This window comes from Sturnus vulgaris, chromosome Z, assembly GCF_052056855.1.
Source record: "Sturnus vulgaris isolate bStuVul1 chromosome Z, bStuVul1.hap1, whole genome shotgun sequence".
Lineage (NCBI taxonomy): Eukaryota > Metazoa > Chordata > Aves > Passeriformes > Sturnidae > Sturnus > Sturnus vulgaris.
Genome location: NC_142283.1, coordinates 47,969,143 through 47,992,319, shown reverse-complemented (window position 1 = coordinate 47,992,319; position 23,177 = coordinate 47,969,143). Strand labels below are relative to the sequence as shown.

At 38.3% G+C, this 23,177-nt stretch overlaps 1 protein-coding gene across 3 annotated transcripts in view; it reads left to right on the top strand.

Annotated features, from left to right (window-relative positions):
• The window catches only part of ADAMTSL1 (ADAMTS like 1), a 190,988-nt gene that overhangs the window by 77,731 nt on the left and 90,080 nt on the right, over nucleotides 1-23,177 (top strand). For 2 of the 3 annotated variants that reach the window (XR_015799574.1, XM_014871904.2), the window contains exons 8-10: nucleotides 10,908-11,019; nucleotides 11,645-11,783; nucleotides 20,789-20,839. Coding sequence is in view for 2 of the 3 variants with exons in the window: in XM_014871904.2 (XP_014727390.2) it covers nucleotides 10,908-11,019; nucleotides 11,645-11,783; nucleotides 20,789-20,839 (302 nt within the window). In the remaining variant the exon portion in view is untranslated. The remainder of the gene's footprint in view (nucleotides 1-10,907; nucleotides 11,020-11,644; nucleotides 11,784-20,788; nucleotides 20,840-23,177) is intronic. The other variant, XM_014871990.2, reaches the window with a different exon arrangement.

Genomic DNA, 23,177 nt, shown 5'->3' with positions numbered 1-23,177 from the left:
GCTCTGTTGCCAGTGTCATGTTTGTTCGCTTATCTGTGCTAAAACATCTCCTCTGCTGATAGCAATGTCTGTACTTTTCAGATCCTAAACAGAGAATCTTAGGGTACTCAGTTCATGTCACATGTTTGCAGTAAGTACTGTCAGGTGGAGTCTAGAGATGACCATATAATGAGAACAGTCATCACCAGATGACTGTAAATATAAACTACATTAGTGGCAGGCTTAGGGGAACCACCTATAGAGACTTCCAGTGAGGAGTGAGGCTGGTAAAGCACACACAGCCTGTTTAGAGTCTGCTTCACAGGTTGATTGCTGCACAGCTAGGGCCCCAGCCCTGTGGCTGAGGTGTGAGCAAGCAAAGACCACTGGGTTTAAAACAAGAACTAGTGAAAGGTATTACCTAGGCGTGGCTTTATTTTGGAAGAGAAACAATTGCAGGCGTAGATCTAGGCTAGACTATGTTTATGTTGGTTTAAAATCCCTGATATCAATGAGGGTTCATTCATAGTGCCTGCCCAGACCAAGTCCTGTGCATGAGAGATGCATAAAGTTGGATTGCACAAATGTTTGCCTGGAGGCTTTTAGAGGTATTTGTATTTGGACCAGGAGTGCATTGTATTGATGTTGTCTTTTTGTAGTGCTAGGGGTGACAAGCTTTGGCTAAGGGCTTCTGCCAGGAAAAACTGTCTGGTGCTTTTTTTTGTGCTGGTGGCTGGCGTGTGCTGCTAGCTGATTTGGAAATGGTGTGGACTGGGTTCACTTGGGCAGAGTTACTGCTGAAATTAGGATTTTGGCCACCAACTGTCCAAGAAGTCATAAAAAGCATCTCAAAAGTGGATGCTGAATTACGCAGAACTCTACAGCTAGCCAGACAACTGTTGGCTCAGCTGCAATCTAGCACTGGCAGAAGGTGCTGATGAGATAAATGCATTTGATAACAGTCCAGGTTTGCAAAAGAAAATAAGATTGGGACTTAGTCTAGACTTGCAAGGGCATGCAAGAGATAATGTGTGTACAGGCAGCCAGCTGGCAGAGAGGTTGATGAACGTTGTCAGTCTAGGGCCAGGGCTGGATTAAATATTATTTTGAACAAGGAGCACATAGTGATTTACTTTGTGGCATGAAATAAATTATTTCAGCATTCACTTTAAGGCAGAGGTCAAATGATGCAAATTTGCTCTAGCAGCAAAGAGCTACTGTTTATGGTTCACATATTGTTGGATATTTGAGGTATTACCATATTAGGACTGAGAGGTAAGACAGTAAGGGTCTTCAGTGCAATTCAGCTCTGATGCTGGCAGAGGTTTCCAGGAGATTATTTGGGAGAAGGCTTCCTATCAAGTGGATAGTGGGGAAGAATCTTGGAAGCACTGACATCTTGGGATTAAGATGGTGTCCCTGGAAGTGGATGAGATAGAATTAAGACTGAGTGCACAGAAATAGTAATAGTTAACATTTAACGTGACTGATTCGGCTTTTGTGCAAGCAAGGTCAACTCACTGAAACACTTTGTTTCATCTAGAAGACATCAAGGGAATATTGTCTATCTGTTGTAAAGCAAAAATACCTCTTGAGATATGTGTCTTCCTGAGGTCATTTTGGCACACTGCAGGTTGAATTTAGCTGGAAGCATGTCTGTATCAGTGGATTTTATAAACCTATGTTTGCATTCAATACTTCTTTTCCAAGTAATAGTAATAAAAATCTAATTTCCTGATATTCAAAAAATATACAATTTTTATAATAATTTCTAGGTCAAACTCACAAGTAATGACCAGCCTGAAAAGAGATGCAATTGTTAATGAGCTTGACTAGATCTTGTGACAAGTTCAAGGAAATTATTTTTTCTCCTATTTTGGCAGATGAGATGAAATGTATGGAAGAACTTGAACTAGACCTTTTCAAAACGATGTCCAGTTTTTATTTCATATCAACCTTTTTTTTTTTCCTGTTCAATATGCATTATTTCAATTAATAACATGTAGAACATGATCATTCTCCTAATCAACATCTTTGGCCTTTAGGCTATGCCGTGATTCCATAATGAATGATACACTGTATAAAATAAGAAATACATCTCATTGTTCAAACCTTGGTGCAATACTTTCACTGATTCCTTTTGGTTTTCCCACATTGAGAAACAGGAAATTGTTACTACTGTTTAGCTCCCTTCTCCTTTACTACTGTATTTGATATCTCTTTCATCATCATTTACCTCTTTCCTAGTGTCTGCATAGACTCAGGATGGTTTGGGTTGTAAGGAGCCTCAAAGATTCTCTAGTTCCAACTCCACTGCCTTGGGCAGAAACACCTTCTACTGGATCAACTTGCTCAAAGCTGCATCTAGCCCGGTCTTGAACATTTCCAAGTATAGAGCATCCACAATTTCTCTGGACAACATTTTACAGTGTCCAACCATGCTTACACAAGAATTTCTTCCAAATATCAAAATTAAATCTACCCTCTTGAAGTTTCATAGCTGTTTCTTGCTTTAAACAATTATCCTTCATCCTGTCTCTACATGTCCTTGTCAGAAGCCTCACTCCAGCTTTCTTGTAGCCCTCTTTAAGTACTGACTGGCTGCTGAAAAGTGTAGAATTGTACAATGGTGCAAATTCCCCCAGCTGAACTACCCCAACTGTCTTGGTGCCTTAAGAACCTAAAAATGAAACAACACACACTTTCAAGATAACATTAGCATAGGAGGTAATTTGAAGGCTGGTCTTTATTGGAGATGTCCAGGGGCAAATACGGAAAATGTCCACAGAAGCCCACCCACACACCGTGAATACAGATTTATAAGTGTAGCAAATTAGCATATGTGACAAAATCACACATTAGGAGCACAAGTGGTGATATAATTCCTCCCCTAGTCCAAGCCCCTTCTAAATCTTCTCCCTCAGATAAGCCTAAACTTTGTTGATGAAAATGTGTCTCAGTGAGCTGCTTTTTAACCTTGGGTCCCAGAAAGATCCAAGATTGGATGGGGGCTTTGGAATATATTTTGTCTTTCTGCCTAGGAAAATATTGAAACTAAGTTACAATAATTACAATTGAAGCTGCAAAGCTACAAGTGTATGCATAAAGAATACAGAGAATATATAAAAGAAAAAAGACAAAAATCATTTGACATCAATGTCAGCCTTTTCTCATAGGGGTGCTCCAGCCCTCTGGTCATCTTCATGTACCTCCTCTGGACTTGCTCCAACAGATCAGTATCCTTCTTATGTCTTACTCTATTTAATCTTTACTTTTTTGTCAAAGATGATCCATAAAAAGTTTAATCTTATTTCCATTTTCTGTCCTTTTCCTGGCTTCACTGTGATTATACAGTCGCAGTTTTTAAAAATACATATAAACATGTAATTTGTGACTAGTGTTTAATTACATAAGTATATTTAAATATACCTATATATATAGGTATACTTAAATACATAGGTGTATTTTGAAAGAATAAATTTCCTATAAATAGATCTATAGACTAATAAAATGTAATAAAATTATTTAATGTCTATTTTGTATGAAGACATAACTGTACATAAATATATATGTTATAAAAGAGTGAACTTACACTCTACAATTACTTAAAAGGAAGTTGTAATGAGGTGGGAGTCAGTCTCTTCTCCTAGGTTACAAGTAATAGAACAAAATGAAATGGCTTAAACTTGTGCCAGGGGAGCTTTAGATTGGATATTAGAAAAAATTTCATTGTCGAAAGGCTGATTAAGCATTGGAACAGGCTGCCCAGGAAAGCAGTGGAATCACCAACCCTGGAAATGTTCAAAAACTGAGTAGATGTGGTGCTTAGAGACAAGCTGTAGTTGTGAACTTGGCAGTATCAAGTTAGTGGTTGGACTGGATGAGTTTAGAGGTCTTTTCCAACCTTGATAATTTTATGATTGCATACACATAATAATCAGGACAAATGGATTCTACTTGGCTGTGTACTTTCCTCTCTTTTTTACTTCCTTTCTGCAAAATTCTATTGATGTTTTTAACTGATGCTGCACACTGAGCTGATATTTTCAGATGAATATTTAAAATAACCCTATTGCCATTCTGAATGGTAAAAGCTAATGTGGACTACAGTTTTGTATATAATTAGCACCTATAATTACTTGGGGCTTCCCATAGGCATTATTTCTTTTTTTACTGAACTCGAATTTTAGTCAAAACGTAGAGTGCTTTCACAGGTGGTTTCCATTTTAGGAACCATTCATAAGCTTTTTCATTAGTCAACTTGGCAAGCTCATGGTTGATCCTTTATCCTGCTCATCTGGGCATCTGGCTAACTGTTCCTGCTGTAGCACGTATCCCTGAGGGATTCCGCAGTCCTTGGTCCTTTGCAAGAGTAGGTTGTTGGACCATTATTTGTTACCCAGTTGTCAGTTCATGGGAGGATCTTCTAGGAGGACCTGTCTAGGACGTTTGGTGAGAGACCTAGAAAAAAAATTAGAATAATAAAACTACCTTTATTTTTTTCACAACACAAACCAGAATGCTCAGGAAAAAATCACCTTTCTCAGGATACTCTTGAAGTTCTGTTCTCTTCTTACATCTACTTACCCAATAATTGAGTTAGAAGATAATGGACTGAAGTTTTGCTCATTAGTCATGAAGCACCTTCTGAAAACTGTTACCAATTTCTATCTATATTTATGTGTTTTAAACCACAGTTTAACCATGTAAGTTGACTGAATATGATCATATGTGATTTGGATTTGTGATTGCTCATCCAGTGCATCATTTGAAACAACTGGGTGGATGCTGTTTGGATCTGAAGGTGTGTTACCATTAATTTTACATACTTCTTTAAAATACTGCTGTTTGGAAATGTACTGGCAAGTTTTAAGGCAGTAAAGACAGTTTCGTAGACATTAAATTTTCTATTCCTCTGAAAAATGCTATTTGTAATTTTTTCTTTTCTTATTCTGTAACCCTTGGTTAAATATCTCATTCAAAAATCAGTCACTTTTAATGCTATGAAGACATGGTGGCAACCACGTTCAGTTTTCACCATTTTAACAGCTCATGTGTTTGTGGTGAAAAATGCCCTTTCAATTTGTTAATTTTATTTTTATACAATATCTATCAGAATAAGATCCCCTTTTTACATTGATTTCTTAGATATTGCCATTAATAAATATTCTGCAGTGACGATTAAGGTGGCTTCTTTGAAGGTGAATTCTCTTACCCTGGAAGCATGTTGATGGTGGTAAAATGGTCATTCCACAATGGCTGGGATATTGGTATCACAGCAGAGATGCAGCACACCTGGTTTTGGTGTATTTGGGGTTGTCTTTGGTTCCATGGAATGATTTCAGTCTTCTTGTTTGAGAAAAACATCCATATTTGTAGCACTTACTAGTGGATTCTCTACAGGTGGTTAATTGTTAATAGCTGCTGCTCCAGCTTCCATTACTCTCAGCTATCCTAGCCAATCCACTGCAGTGATTTTCTCTTTTTTTTCTTCTTTTGGGCAGAATGATGGGACTGGTAAAAGATTTGAACCTTCTAGTTTTCTATTTTGGTTTGTGAGAGAATTAATCTAAAGGCTTTTTAGCACACTCATCACCTAAAGGAATACTCTTTAATCCAAAATTGGGTCAGGGTGAGCTACTTCAATTCAGAGATACGTTGTAAAATATGGAAATCAATGAAAAGGTAATTTCAGAGAGATTTCCCTGGCTGATTTAAAGGTTTAAATTGACAAGCTGACTTTCATAAGAGAGACAACACTAAAACCAAGCTGATCCAACAGAAGACTATCACAACCAGAGGATGTGAATGCAGAAGTGGGCAGTATACGTGTTACCTGGACCTCTAGGGCAGAGCTCCTTTCAGCATTCCAAGGGAATGACAAGGCAAAATCAGAGGTGTTACAGTGTAGTCCTGTCTTAAAACATATGCTTGAAAGCCTTCAGCATCTCTCATTATTTACATCTTATGTACTTTTTATGTTACTTTAAAAAGGCTTGTAAACTTATTTTCCCATGACAATGTCTGGCTTCTATTTCCCTCATGAACAAATTCTTAGCACCAACAAATTTCTTGTACGTCCTCCTTTATTTTTCAGTGCAAGATATTGCTACATACAATCAGGAATATTATAGCACTCAAGGTAGAATATTTTTTATACTGACATGAGAAGCACAGAATTTGTCATATTTCTCATTAATTACTTTCATTAGTATCAATCTGATGATTTGGTATTTGGAACTTGCAGAAAGCATTCAGAATCAGAATCAGAATCGGAATCAGAATAATAACATGGGAGAATCCATTAGAACTTTTCTAGTAAGTATGGTGGCATGGAGATAGTTTGTGGTAGACCAGATCAAATAAGACAAAATTTTCTGGAGCACTTCCAGAGAAAGACAATAAAGCTGGTGAAGGGCCTAGAGAGTAAATCCTGTGAGGAGCAGCTGAGGGAGCTGAGGTTGTTAAGCTTGGAGAGGAGGAGGCTCAGGGGTGACCTTATCACTCTCTACAGCTGCCCGAAAGGAGGGTGCAGCCAGGTGGGGATCAGTCTCTTCTCACAGGCAACCACGGACAGGACAAGAGGACACAGTCTTAAGCTGTGCCAGCGGAGGTCCTGGTCAAACATCAGGAAGAACTTCACTGGAAGGATGGTCAAGCATTAAAATCGTCTGCCCAGAGAGGTGGTGGGCTCACCATCCCTGAAAGTATTTCAGAAACAATTGGACATGTGCTTAGTGCTATGGCTCAGTTGATATGGTGGTGTTTGGTCAAAGGTTGCACTCCATGACCTGGGAAGACCTTTTAGCCTTCATGATTCTCTGATTCTGACAAATAATAACTCCCTTTCTCTGTCCCCATTTTGGAACACACACACAAGAAAGAAATGCTGTCTTTCTTCCTCACCTCCCCCCAGTTACATAAAATGATAATATTTTATTGAATACGCTTTTCATGGCTTAGCTATACAAGTATCTTAAATAATTACTTGGTTATGACTGCTGGTTATAAAGTGCTGATTAAATTTTGCAACTGTCCAAGTAAATTACTGAAGTTTTGTAGGTCAGACCATATTGTTCTTCAGTGAACAAAAAGAAGTGGTTCAGGCATACACTGCCAAAATCAAGCAAGAAATTGTTGGGCTATTGGAAACTTTATTTGTTTGGTTTTATGTGAACTGATCACATTTTGGAGCTATAGGAAAAACCAACAAAGTGCAAAGGTTAAGTCAGATGTTGCAGTCTCTTGTTCATAGAGCATATCAGAATATCTCAAAAAGATCACACAACTTTTGTGTTCAAATTTTTATTTTACTGTTTTCATTTGACTTTCTGTGACATCTCCCAAACTAAATCTATATTTTATCAACTCCAAAGTTCACCCAAGCAACAGTTTGTGCTTCTCTTGCATCATCTTAGGCAGGCATTTAAAAAATCAGTGTAAAAACAGTCTAAAAGAGATTATTTTTTTCCAAGGTCTTCCAACAGAGAAAAAAGGTGTCTCTGTTGATAGTGACTTAGGCTAGGCAGTAGGTATTCTGAGGATTCTAGTTTTAACCAATTCCTTAGATGATTGATGTTATTCTTAACAGTGCTTAACAGCTGGCTGAACATGAGCCAGCAGTGTGCCCTGGTGGCCAAGAAAGCCAATGGCATCCTGGCCTGTGTCAGGAATAGTGTGGCCAGCAGGAGCAGGGAGGTCATTCTTCCCCTGTACTCAGCACTGGTGAGGTCACACCTTGAGTGCTGTGTCCAGTTCTGGCCCCTCAGTTTAGGAAGGACATTGAGATGCTTGAGCATCCAGAGGAGACAACAAAGCTGGAGAGGGGCTTGGAACACAAACCCTGTGAGGAATGGCTGAGGGAGCTGGGGTTGCCTGAAAGGAGAGTGTAACCAGGTGGGGATTGGTCTCTTCTCCCAGGCAAATAGTGATCGAAGGAGAGGACACAGTCTTGAGCTGCACCAAGGGAAGTTTAGGCTAGACATTAGGAAAAAATTATTCATTTTAAGAGTGACTGTGCACTGGAATTGTCTGCCCAGGGAAGTGGTGGAGTCACCATCCCTGGATGTGTTTGACAAAAGACTGGACATGGCACTCAGTGCTGTGGTTTAGTTGATGAGGAGGTGTAAGGTCATAGGTTGGACTTGATGAACTCAAAGGTATTTTCCAACCTAGTTCATTCTGTGATTCTCTGATTCTGTGAAAGTGGTAAGAGCTGCTCTGATGTTAGGAATGCTCCTGAAATTCCCCTGAAAGTTAAAGCAAGTCAAGGATGATATCTGGGGAGTTGCTATACACAAATGCATGATGAGTGCTCTGCAAGATCTGGGTACTTCTGACTTCAGCTATTAATAAATTTACACAGGATTTTATTTGCAAATATAATGATTAATTGCCATTTTCTCTTGTTCAGATACCTAAGTGTGCAAAACTCATTGTTAGTTAGCGAAATAGCTTCAGATTCTTAGGTGATGGCCATCTCTATTTGGATCTTTGGCATTTCTCATAGCTACAAGGATATTGCTAATTTCAAGGATAAAAAATTTCATCATATTACAGAACTGAGTATTTCACTGTGTGGGAGTTGGCCCGGTGCAGTCAAAGCACAACATTTCTTACAGCATCTAGCTATCAAGTCTCACTCTGAGTTTTTCAGGGCTCAAGTAGCCAACGATGTTTTTTCCTGGATAAAGATCTTAGCTTTAACGAAGAGTCAAATAAAATCAAAAAGAAGTTTTTGCTATGTGGAATCACCGTTTATCATTCCTCTTCTGCTTACAATACTCCTCAAAAATACAAATATTGTGCATGCTTCTTTTATTTACTTGTTTTGTATAATTTGAGCTTATGACTGTGGCTCATTGTAATTCTTCCCCACCTATGCTGTTATCATTGGCTGTATGAGTGACTTCCACATTAAGCTGCAAAAGACGGTACATCTGTCTTTTCTCTGTGTTGAAGCAGACAGTTAACTCCAGACATGCAGGAATAGTCTGCAGAGAGAGAGGAACTCTTCTTTCTTCCTGTTTTTTTTTTCAATGTAAAACTCTTTTTTCCTCCCCTTCCTTTTATAGTAGCTCATGTGTGAGCTCTTGTTCTTCATGATTCACTGCAGACCATACTGCTGAATAGATCTGAGTTTGGGAATCACTGATGATCCTTGAAAAACACAGAGTAAACCAGAATTCTCCCCAGAGAATGCCTTTCCTGCACATTGAGATCAGAGACCTCCCCAGATGGCTTCCAGCACAACAGAACATTATTCCCAGGAGTGCCTGAGGCTTTCATGAGCCCAGAAAGACCTTTCTGAAGTGTGTAATTAATGCACCATCCCTGCACAAGGAATTAGGTATCCTGTTTCTGACACACACATTCAAACAATATTGATCTGTGCAAAAGGCCTCCCAATTGCTGAAGCATTTGTATTGCTACAGCTGCTTTGAGTTTTTCTCCTTTTGAGAATTGACATCACTGTTTAATTAGAAAAGGGCAGCCTGAGTGGACCAGACCTCATACACACATCAATATTCTTGCCCTCCTCCTGCTCTTCAAGATATATCTTGATTTGTAATCATATTGCTCTCCATCTACAGGGGAAAACTAAACAAACAACCCAAGTTACAAAGTTCATCTCAATTTGTCATGTTTTTACTTCTGTTTCACAGACCATTCTTTGGCAGTGTCTTGGTGTTTGGAAAGAGAGAAGAGTAAGGGGGAAATGGTGTTTCCAAAACTAGGAGACTCATTTGAAACATGAGAGAAAAAATAAGAAAATAAGGAATTGGTTAAACAGTTTAAGCTGTCTGAAAAAAAAGGGAGAAGGATTTCTCCTAAGAGCAGCAGTACTGTCTTGTAGAAGGATGCATATTTTCTAGTTGTGATTAGGCAGTTTTGTCTGCCAGTGATGCAGAGATGCTCAAGCAGCATCGAAACGCTGTGTCGTAGGACAAATCATCAAAGAGCAGAGATTTTTAGTAGCATATTTTTGTTCTTCCCTTGCCAGCTGTTCATGCAGAAGCATAGATGTAAGGACAAGGGATAACCTGCTGAGATTTTGAAGCCCTCATAACTGGATTAATCAGCACAGATATCAAATATAAAGGTTTTTTTACTGGGCTGGGTGCAAGTGGTGCTGCTTTACCAGTGTGAAGGTCTCTCACATTGCAGTCCTTGCACTACAAACTCTTGTTTATGTGGGACATCCGTTCAGCACACCTAGTACAGAAAGCATGATAGCTTTTAAGCTCAGGTGGCTTGTATGCTCTAAAGACAGTTTTGCAGACATTAACTTAGCCCCAACCAGGATGCCATGCCTATGACTGAAAGAAGCATTTTTACGAGCAAAATAAACAGAAGAACAAACTTCATAATAATGACAGTGCCACAAAGGAGAGTAAAATAAAGACCTCACCTCAGGCAAAAAATGGTGAATTAAAGTTTTTATACAGTTTATTATTTTTTGCAGTGCAGCCTCCCAGGTTTTATTCCATACTATCAAGTATGGAATATTATAGTATTATAACTGGCCAGAGAATGCTTTTTGGGAAACATTAAAGACTCTATGTCTTTGTGTCAGGGACAGTAGATAGTGGAAGGTAATTTTCTGATTCATTGAACATCAGTCCCTTTCCTCTGTCCCTATAAGATTATTCAATAGCACTAATCACACATTTGCCATGCACTCATTATTTCAGAATGTGGCCTCAAAATGATCACTGGTCAAGCCCAGAAACTTATTTGACTGTGTTTTGAACCCAAGATTTTGCCACCAATCAATGCTTTGGTTTTGAATTTAGTTTTCATATTGCAAAGTATATCTGGTATTTCATGAAGCTTCAAGATATCTCCAATCTGCAAGATACTTGTGGTGGAGTACTTCTTCCCAGCATTTTTGCCAGGTTCACTCTTTGATATAACCTCTTTTTCAGATCCATTATGCTGGTGCTGCTGACAGTTCGGTCCAGTTCATCTTCTACCAGCCTATCATTCACAGATGGAGAGAAACTGATTTTTTCCCTTGTTCAGCATCCTGTGGTGGAGGTAATGAATTACCACTGTATTTCAGAAGCTGTCCTCTGCATACATGACCTGTGTCAACTCCTGCCCTGAGTTTTGGACCTTAAAAATTGTCAAAATCTAAAAATTTAAATAGTTTCAACTAAATGAAGGGAAGGATTTAACAACATGGTAGTAGCCTGTAGATTTTCAGCATTTTGCCAGACTCTGTAGATAAAGTACATCTTGATAGCTACATATCTGCATTTAATACTACAGCTGTCAAACATAAGGGCTGATGGGATTTGGGCCTGGTTTTGGTAAAACAAGATATCTCCATTCATCCCTATTCCTACCAGGAGGTTTATTCTCTACACTGAAACTAAGGGCACAATTCTTGGTGACTAAGGAACGTCAGCCTTTTTTTTTTTCTTTGTTTTTTCTAGACTTATGAATTTTTGTTTGACCATACTGGTTATCTTGTGTTTCTTACCACATATGATTTACATTGTTGTTTTCAATCTGACCTGAAAAATAACAGCTGTTATGCCCAAAAGCCCTGAAGGAAGATTAAATTATTTTTCTTTTCCAAACCAGAACTTAGATACATTTCAGAGCCAGACAGGAAGAACATCACATCTCATATTATTTATTCCTCTGTGTATTGCAGGTTATCAACTGACATCTGCTGAGTGCTTTGATCTGAGAAGCAATCGGGTAGTAGCAGATCAATACTGTCACTATTATCCTGAAAATATCAAGCCAAAGCCGAAACTTCAAGAGTGTAATCTGGATCCTTGTCCTGCAAGGTTAGTTGGCTTTAATTTTAAAGGACACTGAGCTCTAAAGAAGTTAAATAAAACAGGAGAACATTCTGTTGCTGTTTTTCACAGAGCCATTTATCCTACCTTATCAACCTCTCTCTCATTCTAAGAATGCACTGTGTAGAACACCTCTATTTAGCTACCTTTACATTGCAAAGACTGATTTGAAATGGTTGTTTCTTCCCCTCAGAATGTATTTCGCCTCATTAATTGTTACCAAGTATGACAAAACAAATTGTCCATGATACCATCCCCCTGATAAATACAAGTCTCTTAAGTGTTAGTGAGGTGGAAAAAAAATTATTTTTGCATTAAAATTATTGTCATCACAATTAGCTGAACTACTTTAATGCTTTTTTTTTTTTTTCACCATAATGAAAAGTCTATTTGCATTTATGGCAGCTTGTAACATGTAATGAGTGATTTTGCTCTAGTTAACAATGTCCTTTGGCCCTACATGAAAGTCTTATCTCTGCTGCACCACAGATTCACAAAATGAGTCAGGTTGGAAGGCACCACAAGGGGTCATCTGGTCCAACCTCCCTGCTCAGGGAGGGTCATCCCAGAAACGTGGCACAGGACCGTGTTCAGATGATTCTCGAATACCTCCAGTGAGAGACTCCACAGCCTCTCTGGGCAATCTGTGCCAGTTCACTGGCACTGCATAGTAAAGACATTATTTCTCGTATTAAGGGGGAACTTCCTGTGCACTCTTCCTCAGAAAGATTAATAGTAAAAATAGTAAGATCAGACAGTCAGATTTTTCATTTATAAGAAAAGAAAGAAAACCACAAAAAACGACCAATCCTTTGTTGCACTGGTTGCCCTGAACTTCAATAGGAGTCCATCTGTAGCCACTCAATAAGTAGCAAACGTGTATTTGTGCAATCTAAATCTTGTGTGGCCTTGCTAAAAGATGGTTAAACATAGCTCAGCAGGCATGACAAGGATTCCCTAAAGCCATTTTACCACCAGCTCCTTTCCCTCTAGGCAAGTTTCTTACACAGTTTCATAAAGTGAGTTCAAACAAGAATCACCTAAAGAGTTTCTGTGTCACTTCATTGATTCAGATTGATGGAGGTTGTCAAAGAAAAAAGATGTCCTGATGAGAAAAAGGATACTTAAAAGGAAGTTGGATATTAAAGGATACTAAAAAGGGGCTATGTATCCACCTGACTGAGGATAGTTGCTGCCCAAGCCAGGTGCACCAGCTTTAGGCTTAGAGGTGTCCAGCTACATCTAGGCACTATCAAAACAGAACAAATCACTCTAAGGCAAAAATAGATTTTACTTCTTAGAGAAAGTTTTCACTGAAGTTAACTGATCTTTTCTGGAGTTAACACTCAGATTTCTTTGTCATTGAAGACACCTTTACCCAGAGTGCATGGCAGTTTATATGCCTTTGATCCTATAAGCACATTTTGTTAGAGAGATATCAGTAGAGCCAGGTATGAACAGATAGAAGGCTGAAACATTAATGTCTCAGGAAAAGAATTGTTGAAAAATATGAATCAATATGGAACTTATCTTCTAGAGTCACCTATCACAGTCTGAATGAGAAAGTAACTTTATGTAGTTGCTTTTGTATTTTGTTTGTTTGTTTGTTTGTTTGTTTGTTTTTGTTTTTTAATTCTAAAATGCTATTTTAAAAATATACTGGTGTGGTCAAATAGGTAAGTTGCCTCTGGAATTTACGTGGTGGGTATTTTCCATACTTTTCTCAATGATTTTAAATGACATAGTCTCAAATGTTGATGCAGATGACTGCATGGTACATGGGAGGAAAGAGAAAAAAAATAATATCTGGACAGATGTCAGGAAGCAATTTTGTTTTATACAAGACATAATAAGGCAAAGCTGTTGATATAAAGACGCTGAGGGGAGGGAGAGTCATTTAGAAATACAGTTATGCCATCCCAGAGGAACTGGCTTTTTGGAAACATCTTCACAGTATGCCAAATTTAAAATTACTATTTTCAAAAGTGCCTTTGTAGAGAATTCAAGAATCAACAACCCAGAGGGGGGAAAAAAAAAACCAGAGGAAATATGTGGTAACCTCTGGATTCCTGATGATTTCTTACAGGCAGGCAGAGGATAGCTGAAGAGGAAACATGGGGTCAGGAGCATGGACAAGGAGGGTGTCTTGGCTCTGCAGTGTCTCTACTGTCTTTGCTGTGTGGGAGCTGCTCTGCTCCACCAGTATAAAATTAAGAAGTTAATTTTTCCTGGCAAACCCAGTTCCAGTGAGGCATAGCTGATTAGTGGTTGCTGTTCCTATGGTGTGTTAACAAATGCCACAGAAAATAATCGTTGAAGACCATAGTAGCACTGAATAAAGGAACAGAGAGTGGTTTCTGTAGGAGAGTTTACACCAAAATTTTCAGCAAAGAGTAAGCTGAAACAAAAGTTTAAATGAATACCACAAGTATTGTGTGAGCCAGAAATAAGTTGCATCTTTAGTTTTAGTGCATAGAAATGTTTACTTTATTTGGCTGACTGTGGCAATAATTAGCAGTATTGCTGGCATCATGAATAGCAAAAAGATTTGTCTCAATAAACATGGGAAAGCATGTGGATGGTTATTTATCAAACATATGTAATTTATACATACTCATTTTCCAGGTTAAGCAGAGGCAGCCACATATACTGTTCATTCAAGTCAGACCAGTAATTTGTGTCACACGGAATATATGATATATGATGACACTTGAGTGCCTTTTAATCCCTACATATCAATGCTCAATTCAGCCTCTCATACCAAACCTGCTTTGGATCCATCTCATGCCTTACAAAGTAAAAAGGAACAATTTGTTCATTTGCAGTTCCATGATTTTACAGCAGTCTGCCTTTGACTGGCAACAATAAGTCTATATGCATATTATCTACTGCTGCAAACAGCAGCCAGCTCAACCTAGTCCGCTCTCCTTCTATGTGGAAAATTCCAGCACTAGTATTTCACCTATTTAATTGAGCGAAAATCTTTTTACTGCCCAAAACTTCACAGGCTGGAAGGTATTTTTAGCTTTCATTTTTATCCTCCTTTCTGGTATATTTTAATAAAAAAGAAATTGAATATTTTTTTCCTGCTTAGAGAAAAGGTTTGTTCAGGTTTATTAGGTTTGTTATTTATCAAAAGGTTTATTATACACTTATTTAGGATAAATCTAAGATGCTATAACCAGAGGATACATTTGCTTTATAATTCCAAGGCTTCCTCCCAAAAAGCAGTTTTGACAAATGTGAAAAAGGCTGCTGCCCCATTCATCATTCACTTTTTCACCAGGATACTCTCAGTATTATTTCTAGATTTCATCATTTCATCTTCAGCTTTTAGGTGACCTACCCAGTCGTGCCATTCTGCATTTTTACCAATCTCCCATAATTTTTGGCTATTGCTGCTACATGTTAGTGTGGGAGTTTCTAAGCCACAAAAGCTCTAATTGTTTTTTTTACCAGGAGATTTCAATGTTGTATAAAGATTTCTAAAATCAACTTCAGCAAAGATTCTAAATTCATGTAACAACTGTGTAAAAAATTTCATATTAGCCAGCCTCTAGTAAAGAGTGTTCTTTTTAACGCTTCAGTCCCTGGACGTCACCTAGAGTTTTATCTGTAAGCCTACCACTAGAAATAATGTTAATACCTGTGGAAAGTCTGAAGGAAAATCTCTCATTTCAGCAAGTTTTTCAGCATCCAGAGACCTGAAGGAAAACTCTCAGATATACACTATTTATGGAGTCGTCCAGCAAAATTGCAAACTCCTCTTCCTGCTTGTCGAAGTTTTTCTTTTAGCATTCTCATTTAAATATCCATACTGAGTCGTGGCAGAGGTAGGCATTATCAAAAAGAAATTTAAAATTAAATTTAAATTTTAATAACATGGTAGTTTTTAGTTGTTAATTTTCAGCTAACTTAACAAGAGCACTGAAGTACAAGTAAAGGCATACAAAAGACACCAGAATGTAATGACCATTCAGAGTCATTCTAAGTAATGAGAAGTCCATAATATACTTGGGAATGTGAAAGTGGAGTGGTAGATGGAAAAGGAACTGGTAGCAATGGCAGTGTTCTGGTAGTAATAATCAGGGTTACCTGAGTTCAGGAGCAGGATAAAGATGAGCAGCAGATAATTCTAATGCCTAAAGCGGTACATTTCTTCTCATGACAAGTAGTTGAAACCTTGAAATTTTGGACAGGGCAAAAGTAATCTAAATTAATCTAGAAAATTTGTCAGAATAGGCAGGAGGTGGGCCAGGAAGCACTTGTCAAGCACTTAAAAGATATGAATAGCAGAGCAAATTCAGCTCTAAGGAGACAATATATATTAATGAAACATGGAAAGAAAGGCAGAAAGGAGCTGCCTGGATAACGAGCTTCCAATAACAAGCTGTAAGGTGGGAAAATATATCATGTACTGCTATGAGCATCAAATACAGGTATCTGTCTGCCCAATATGAAGTTGCAGGAAATTTAGTCTATTTTAAGTCCTAGAAGACACCAAAACTGCAGCAAGTAAATGGTCGTTTACAGAGATTTTAACTGGGTATTCAGTTATTAATATTTAGTAGTGTCAACTATTATCAGCTCATTCCCTCCTTGTATCAAACACTGCTCATCCAAATCACCATAAAATATTGAACTGAATAAAAAAAGGAGATGTTTAGAAGCATTACAGTCATGCTACTGGGAGGAATTACTTTTTCTGCTTTTGACTAAAAACACTTCTTTTAAGCACTGTGAAGAGATTGGTTTTTATCAGTCTATGGAAATGATAATTAAACCATATGTTGCTTAGAATTTAAAATCTCTTCACTATAAACAAGACATTTTTTATAAAGTTAAGATACTGTCATGCCAAACAGACATTCTGTTTAAAGCAAGAGGGTTTTTTTGGAGGCTTACACAAAAGGATGCCTTTCTCAATAGGGTTTTTCATTCATAAGTAGGTTTTTTAAGTATCCACTGACATACCGTTTTTAAGTATTTAAGCGGCAGACATTGGCTACTGCCAATCTGTAAAGTATTAAGAGCATATAAAAGGACATATAAATACAATTGATATGGTAGTTCTTCAAAATTCACATTGATAGCATCCAGAAACCAGAAAGGTAACTCATACTGGTGGCGTAACTGAGAATTACCATTTCACTGCCTGCAGAAGTAGGCACTGAAACCAATGTATCCTGTACCTGTCATGTTACTGTCATCAACTCCAGCTCTGAAGGGAAAAAGTAATAGATTCACAGAATAATACATGGGAGGCATTAACAGATATCATCTCTTTGCAGGCCTCATTAACTGTTTCTGAACACCAAGAGTGTTCTTGTAGCACAAGGAGATAATATCACAGTGTGGCATCTTCAGAGATCACTGAAGTGCAGCATCACACACCATCTTAGTGTCAGGATCTGAAGTGTTGAAGTGCAATCTTTTGCACAAGTTTGTTGTCTGTCTAGTGATAGTCATGGCTTTCACAGAGATGCTGGCTTGGATGCTAAAATTGTCTTTTGTGGTGAGTGCTTTCATGTCTTCCAGCACAGCCAACTCAAGCTACTTTATTATTATTTATTAATATTTGACAGAGCCCTCAGCAGAAGTGAAGGCTGTGAGCCAGAGGCACGTGAGCATCCTGCAGAGGCTGGGCAGTGGCACAGCAAGGGTGCAGGATACCAGCACAGGAGTGGCAGGTTGTCCCCATGTGGGTCACACCACCCAGAGGCACCTTGGGAGCACATGGCTTCTCTCTCAGTTCTAGCACCCATGCCCCTGTTTGGCTCAACAGGCTCCAACCTGAGACTCATCAGGAGAGAGAGTGGGAAGGGCTGGCCTTGTCAGAAAGATGGAGTCACCAGGGAGGTAGGGGAGAAAGGCACTTGAGCTTATCATCTGTGCTAAATAGGGTCAAGGGGGAAAGGGAGCAACTGGGGACGAGTTGACCAAACATGTCTTCCAAGGAATGCAGCTGTGGAAACTCATCTCAGGAGAAGGCTGAATCTTTGCAGAGATGGCAGATCTGATTGCAGCACTCTCACTTCTGTCACGTGCAGCTCCTATTCTAACCATACATGTGCCTTGGAAGAGCAACTGTGTTGAGTCTGCCAGCCCTCAGGAGGGAAAAAAACCCAATGTGTAGAATATGTGACAGGACTTGCTGAAAGGCATGGGAGATTGCAGACATAGGAGACAGAACAGCTCTGCAAAATAATTTGCTTTGTGCTCCTGCTCCTGCCAAATCCCTTGATGTCTTGTGTGTGAGTCCTGTTAGCTACTCGCACATATTTCAGTGAAGGAATTATTATTTCCTCTGCTCGTTTAACACACCATCCCCTTTGCATTCTCTGGGTAATGTGCAGTAAATAAGCCCCATAAAGTAGATCTCTTCCATCTTGTTTATAGGAGTATGATGGACTGATAGATTCATGGAATTTAAACCACTTTTTCTCATCAAAAAGTAAGAATACACCAAAGTAATCTCTTAAGATTTTTTTTTAAGTGTTATCTTAGTCTTAGGGGTTTTTTTATAGAACACATACAAAAGTACCTCACACAAGACTAGCTAGAAAAGTGCAGATATCATTAATGATATGATGACCATCTGCTCTTTTGTTTTATCTTTAAGACAATTCTTTTTTAAAGTCATAAATTAAACCATTGTGTATTATTGTGGGGGCCTTTTTCCTTGCTCTGACTTCGTGGCTGTGATTCATTTTCTTGTAGTTACAGAATGAGAGCCTTTGGCAGCCCCTCATGTATGTACAAAGACAGTGTCAGTAAATCTGTAGAGCTCAATACTGTTTACAGAAATGCAATTTTTGCATGCAAAATTTTTTGATGGTCAAACTTTTCCAATCGCAATATTAATCTAGTGCTTTGTAAATGTTATTTAATATTCATAACAGTGTTTGAATGTGGTACAGTTATTTCTATCTGAACAGTCATGGAAGTAATTAATTCTAAAGCATACAGACTTGGATTATGCATAGGCATCATGTTTATTAGAAAAAAATAATTTTCACTGCAATGAAATGTTTTGAAACCTGCTTTTTTCTTAGCCAATAGATGCTTTTATAGTGTAATTATTTCATTTTTTAACTCACTATTTTAACCTTTTTCTCCAAACACTTATCAGCAAGCTGATGAACTGGAAAGTGCAAATAGCTTCAGAGTGGAACTTCAACAGTAGTAATAGAAGAGTCAGGAAAACAGCAAATTCCCAAAAGCAGGGGCAAAAAACCCTCACAAAAGGTTTCCTTCCATCTTCTTAGAATGCTAGTACACAATTCCTCCACATTCTCCAGATGTCTACCCATCAAGCTAAGTCTGAAAACACTTGTCCATTGACCATACTTTAAATGACCCAGTTGTCTTTCCCAAAGTTTCCCAGTGCCAGAAAAACCTCTCCTAGTTTTTTAGAGTTTTGTGGGGACAGGCAGCTCTTCGAAGATGCAAATATGCGCACTCATGCAGAGAGTTCCTGTGACTGCAGTGGCTGCTGATCTTAGAGAGAACTGTCTAGTCCCTCTCACACACTTCCAGGGCTCCAGCTGCTTCCCATGCTTTAGCTGGAAAACTCCAGCACACTGACCTGGCGCTGACTCCTTGCTGTGGAAACACAATGGAATCCATTCTTCTATCTTGGACAAGTTATGCATATAAAACCCCTGTTGACTAAAAGGAGAATAGACCCCTTTAGGCCTGGCCTGACAAGACTCCTTTGAATGCTTATAGCATTTTTCAGTGAGCTGTGTCCAGGATGGAGAATACTTTCTCCCTTCCCTCTCCTCTGCTCCTTCCCCCTTGCAGAAATCCATAGCAGCATAACTACCACCTCTCATTTGCAAAAGGCTCCCAAAAGCCACCTTTATTCTTGACATTCAGTTTCATCTCTCCATAAATTGGATGGAGACACATTTTTTATTTTAACGCAATTAGGATTCAATCCTTGATTTTTCTGTCCGCTTGCCCCATTCAAATACCCATGTGGCTTTGATGAAGGTGATAAATGAGGTCCTCTGAGATCATCTGCTTTATGTTAATAGATACGCCTGATAGCTGTTAGACAACATGGTTAAAGTTACTCTGAGTCAAAATTATAAACAATTTTTTTTAAAAAGTGCAGAAAAAATACAAAATTTCAGACTAGCAATTCAGTGAGATCCCTTGGAGATGAGACAAGTGGCATCCATCTCACACATAACTGGTGTGATAGTATTGCAGATAATTCATAGTTTTGATCTATAGAAGGCTGTTGCCTTCTATAACTTTTAGATGTTACATTGTAACACGAATAACAATACAGCAAATCAAGCCAACCAGTAATTACAAACAAAAAAAATCCAACTTGACATGTTAATCTTTTCTGAGGCTCCTTCTTCCTTCCAGGGGAAAAAAAATGCAGGTCTGGACTCATTTTAGGTGAAGAGACAAGAATTGCAGATTTAAATTCTTGCACTGTGATTACCCAAATTTTTAATCCTGTCCCCTGTAAAGGCAGAGGTTTTATTTGATGGGCAGAAACAACCATACAATAATTATAGAAAGCATTTTATTTAGAGGTCTCTGAAGCAGATAGAAGTTCCCCTATTGTCCTCAGTGACTTTGGATCCAAGGTCCAAGAAAGTATTAAGTATAGAAACATTCTTTTTGGTGCTAGATAATAACAATATAAGTTAATATAATATTTGGGTCACTTTTAGCAATAGATGGGTTATTTGTCAAACAATAATAAATGTATAAGGAAAAAGTAGTAACCAGTAAAGCAGTGATTTATTCTTTGAATTACTCAAAAAAGTAGGATGGGAACATTTCTTTTTAAAGGGATGACAACTTAGGTAAAATATCTTGTTTTGTTGGTTTATAATACTGTAATACAAGAAGTTGTGTTATGTAATACAATATTGTAATACAAAAGTTGTATAATGTAATCATTTAGTGTTTATTTTATTATGTGTACCTTCTACTCAGAGGGTTGGCATTATTGTTCCTAACAGTGATGGATACAAGCAGATCATGCCCTATGACCTCTACCATCCCCTTCCTCGGTATGTAAAAGTCAACCAGATTCTAGGCTTAACAAATCCATTTTCTTTTTCTTTTATTCTTCTTTCACTTCTGCTTGGCTCTCAGGCTAAATTAACAGATGATGCTTTTCTCTTGCTCTGGACTCTTACTTATCATCTTAATGTAGAGATGTTAAGTGCTAACCTGTTGTAATAAATTCTGTCAATGCAGAATTAAAATAATAGCCTATCTGAAGGAGAAATACAGATTTATTGTGTCATTCCTTTCTTTCTCTCATTTCTCAATCCCACTTTCCCTTTTCTCTCACAGCTTCCATTTTCTTGCCTTTATTCTTCTCTGAACAGAACTATAATTTGTGGCTTTGTTATGAACCACAAGATTTTCTCTCCCTCACCCCCATTTTGCTGCTTCTTGCATGCCTATGAATTTGTGAGATTTTGGATTTTGACAACATTAGTGTTGTTTTCTGATCCTACAAACCCATGCTAATGCCTGCTCCAGGGGCATTAATTCATTGGCTTTTCTAAGAAAAAGGTTATCCGGGCAGGAATAGGATCAAGGCCTGATTTTTATCATTAATTATCTCACAATTAAAATGTCTTTAATGTAAGACTCAAGATTCTCATGGAAATAATCAGACGAGAAATTATTCTTAAAGCAGTGAATAAGACTGTTGATAAAAATGTTTGATAGCTGAAGGATAATAACCTCTGGGTTTTTAAATACTGCCTGGACATGCTGAGGTATTGTGCTGTGTTTTTTTCTTCATTAATTCATTGTGTCTTGGACTATGAAATCACAGAAAGAACCCTCTAGGCAACTTGATAGTCTCATGCAGGTGAGGAAACAATCTCCCTCCAACTATACTGAGGCCTGATGCACAGAGCGTTCAGCATCAGTGTGCAAAGGCAGTGCGTTCAACTCCAGTCTCCAGCCAAATCATGGAACAACCTCCAACCGAGTAAGACAAGGAGCAGAGCAGCTTACTAGCCAAGCACTGTGGCTGCCATTCGTGTTCAAACCCTTTAACATCTGTGCCATTAGGACTAGGCTATTCTCTTCCTAAATAAATGCTTATGTTCATGTGCACATAGTCATCGTCATTATCATAAAATATTTTTGAGATACACTTATGAAATGTATTTTTGCATCTAATTCCTTGTTTCTTGGAAAACGTTTTTATTTGTTATTTATTTTCAAAAACATCCACATGCAATCCTTATAGCCTCAAAAGTTAAACCTAGTTCCTGTTAGTAAGGAATATGGAAGCTAAAATACAAATACGGGGTTTAACACTCTATCTTTAAAATAAAAATTCTATTCTGTACAAAGGGCATGAACATTGACAAAGTACAGAGAAAATTTTGCATCAGGAGATGATTCAGCAGTAGTTAATAGTGGAGAGAGGGAAGAGAAGAGAGAGAAGAGAAGAGAAGAGAAGAGAAGAGAAGAGAAGAGAAGAGAAGAGAAGAGAAGAGAAGAGAAGAGAAGAGAAGAGAAGAGAAGAGAAGAGAAGAGAAGAGAAGAGAAGAGAAGAGAAGAGAAGAGAAGAGAAGAGAAGAGAAGAGAAGAGAAGAGAAGAGAAGAGAAGAGAAGAGAAGAGAAGAGAAGAGAAGAGAAGAGAAGAGAAGAGAAGAGAAGAGAAGAGAAGAGAAGAGAAGAGAAGAGAAGAGAAGAGAAGAGAAGAGAAGAGAAGAGAAGAGAAGAGGAAAAAAAAAAAAGAAAATCAAAGGACTGAGCGTATTTCTCAAGCTGTTCTGGATTATGGTCTCATCCTGCAACTGTTCTGTTGCATCCACTCTCCCAGCCTCCCTACTCTGCTTGAATCTGCTCCCCATCAATTGCTCAGGGTGCAACAGCATCCTGGGGCCTCTGACCCCCTTTTTCTGTCTGCTCTTTTGCTGCTACTTCCCCTCTTCTCTCTCTGCCCCACTTCCACCTGTGCTCCTGTGTACCCACAAACAGGGCTCAACTGTTCCTTCATCACTCTGACACGGAAGACACATGTGTTTTCTCCGAAACTCTGAGGCAGCTGAAACTGAATAGACCATGAGGCTGGCATGAGACAGGGCCAAGTCAGAGGGATAAAAATGCCTTTCCTCTGAACTTGCACAGTTAAGGAAAAACAAACAAAAAAAAACCCCAAAACAATAACACAATAAAATTTTAAAAACAAACAAAAACCAAGCTGAACAAAAACACCAAATCCACCCCAAAACAAACAAACAAACAAAAGACCGAAAAACCCCCCAAACCCCCCCCCCCAAAAAAAACCCACAAAACAACATCAAAAACAAACAAACAAACAAAAATATACAAAAACAAACCACACCACCAAACCAAAGAGGCCCTGGTTTG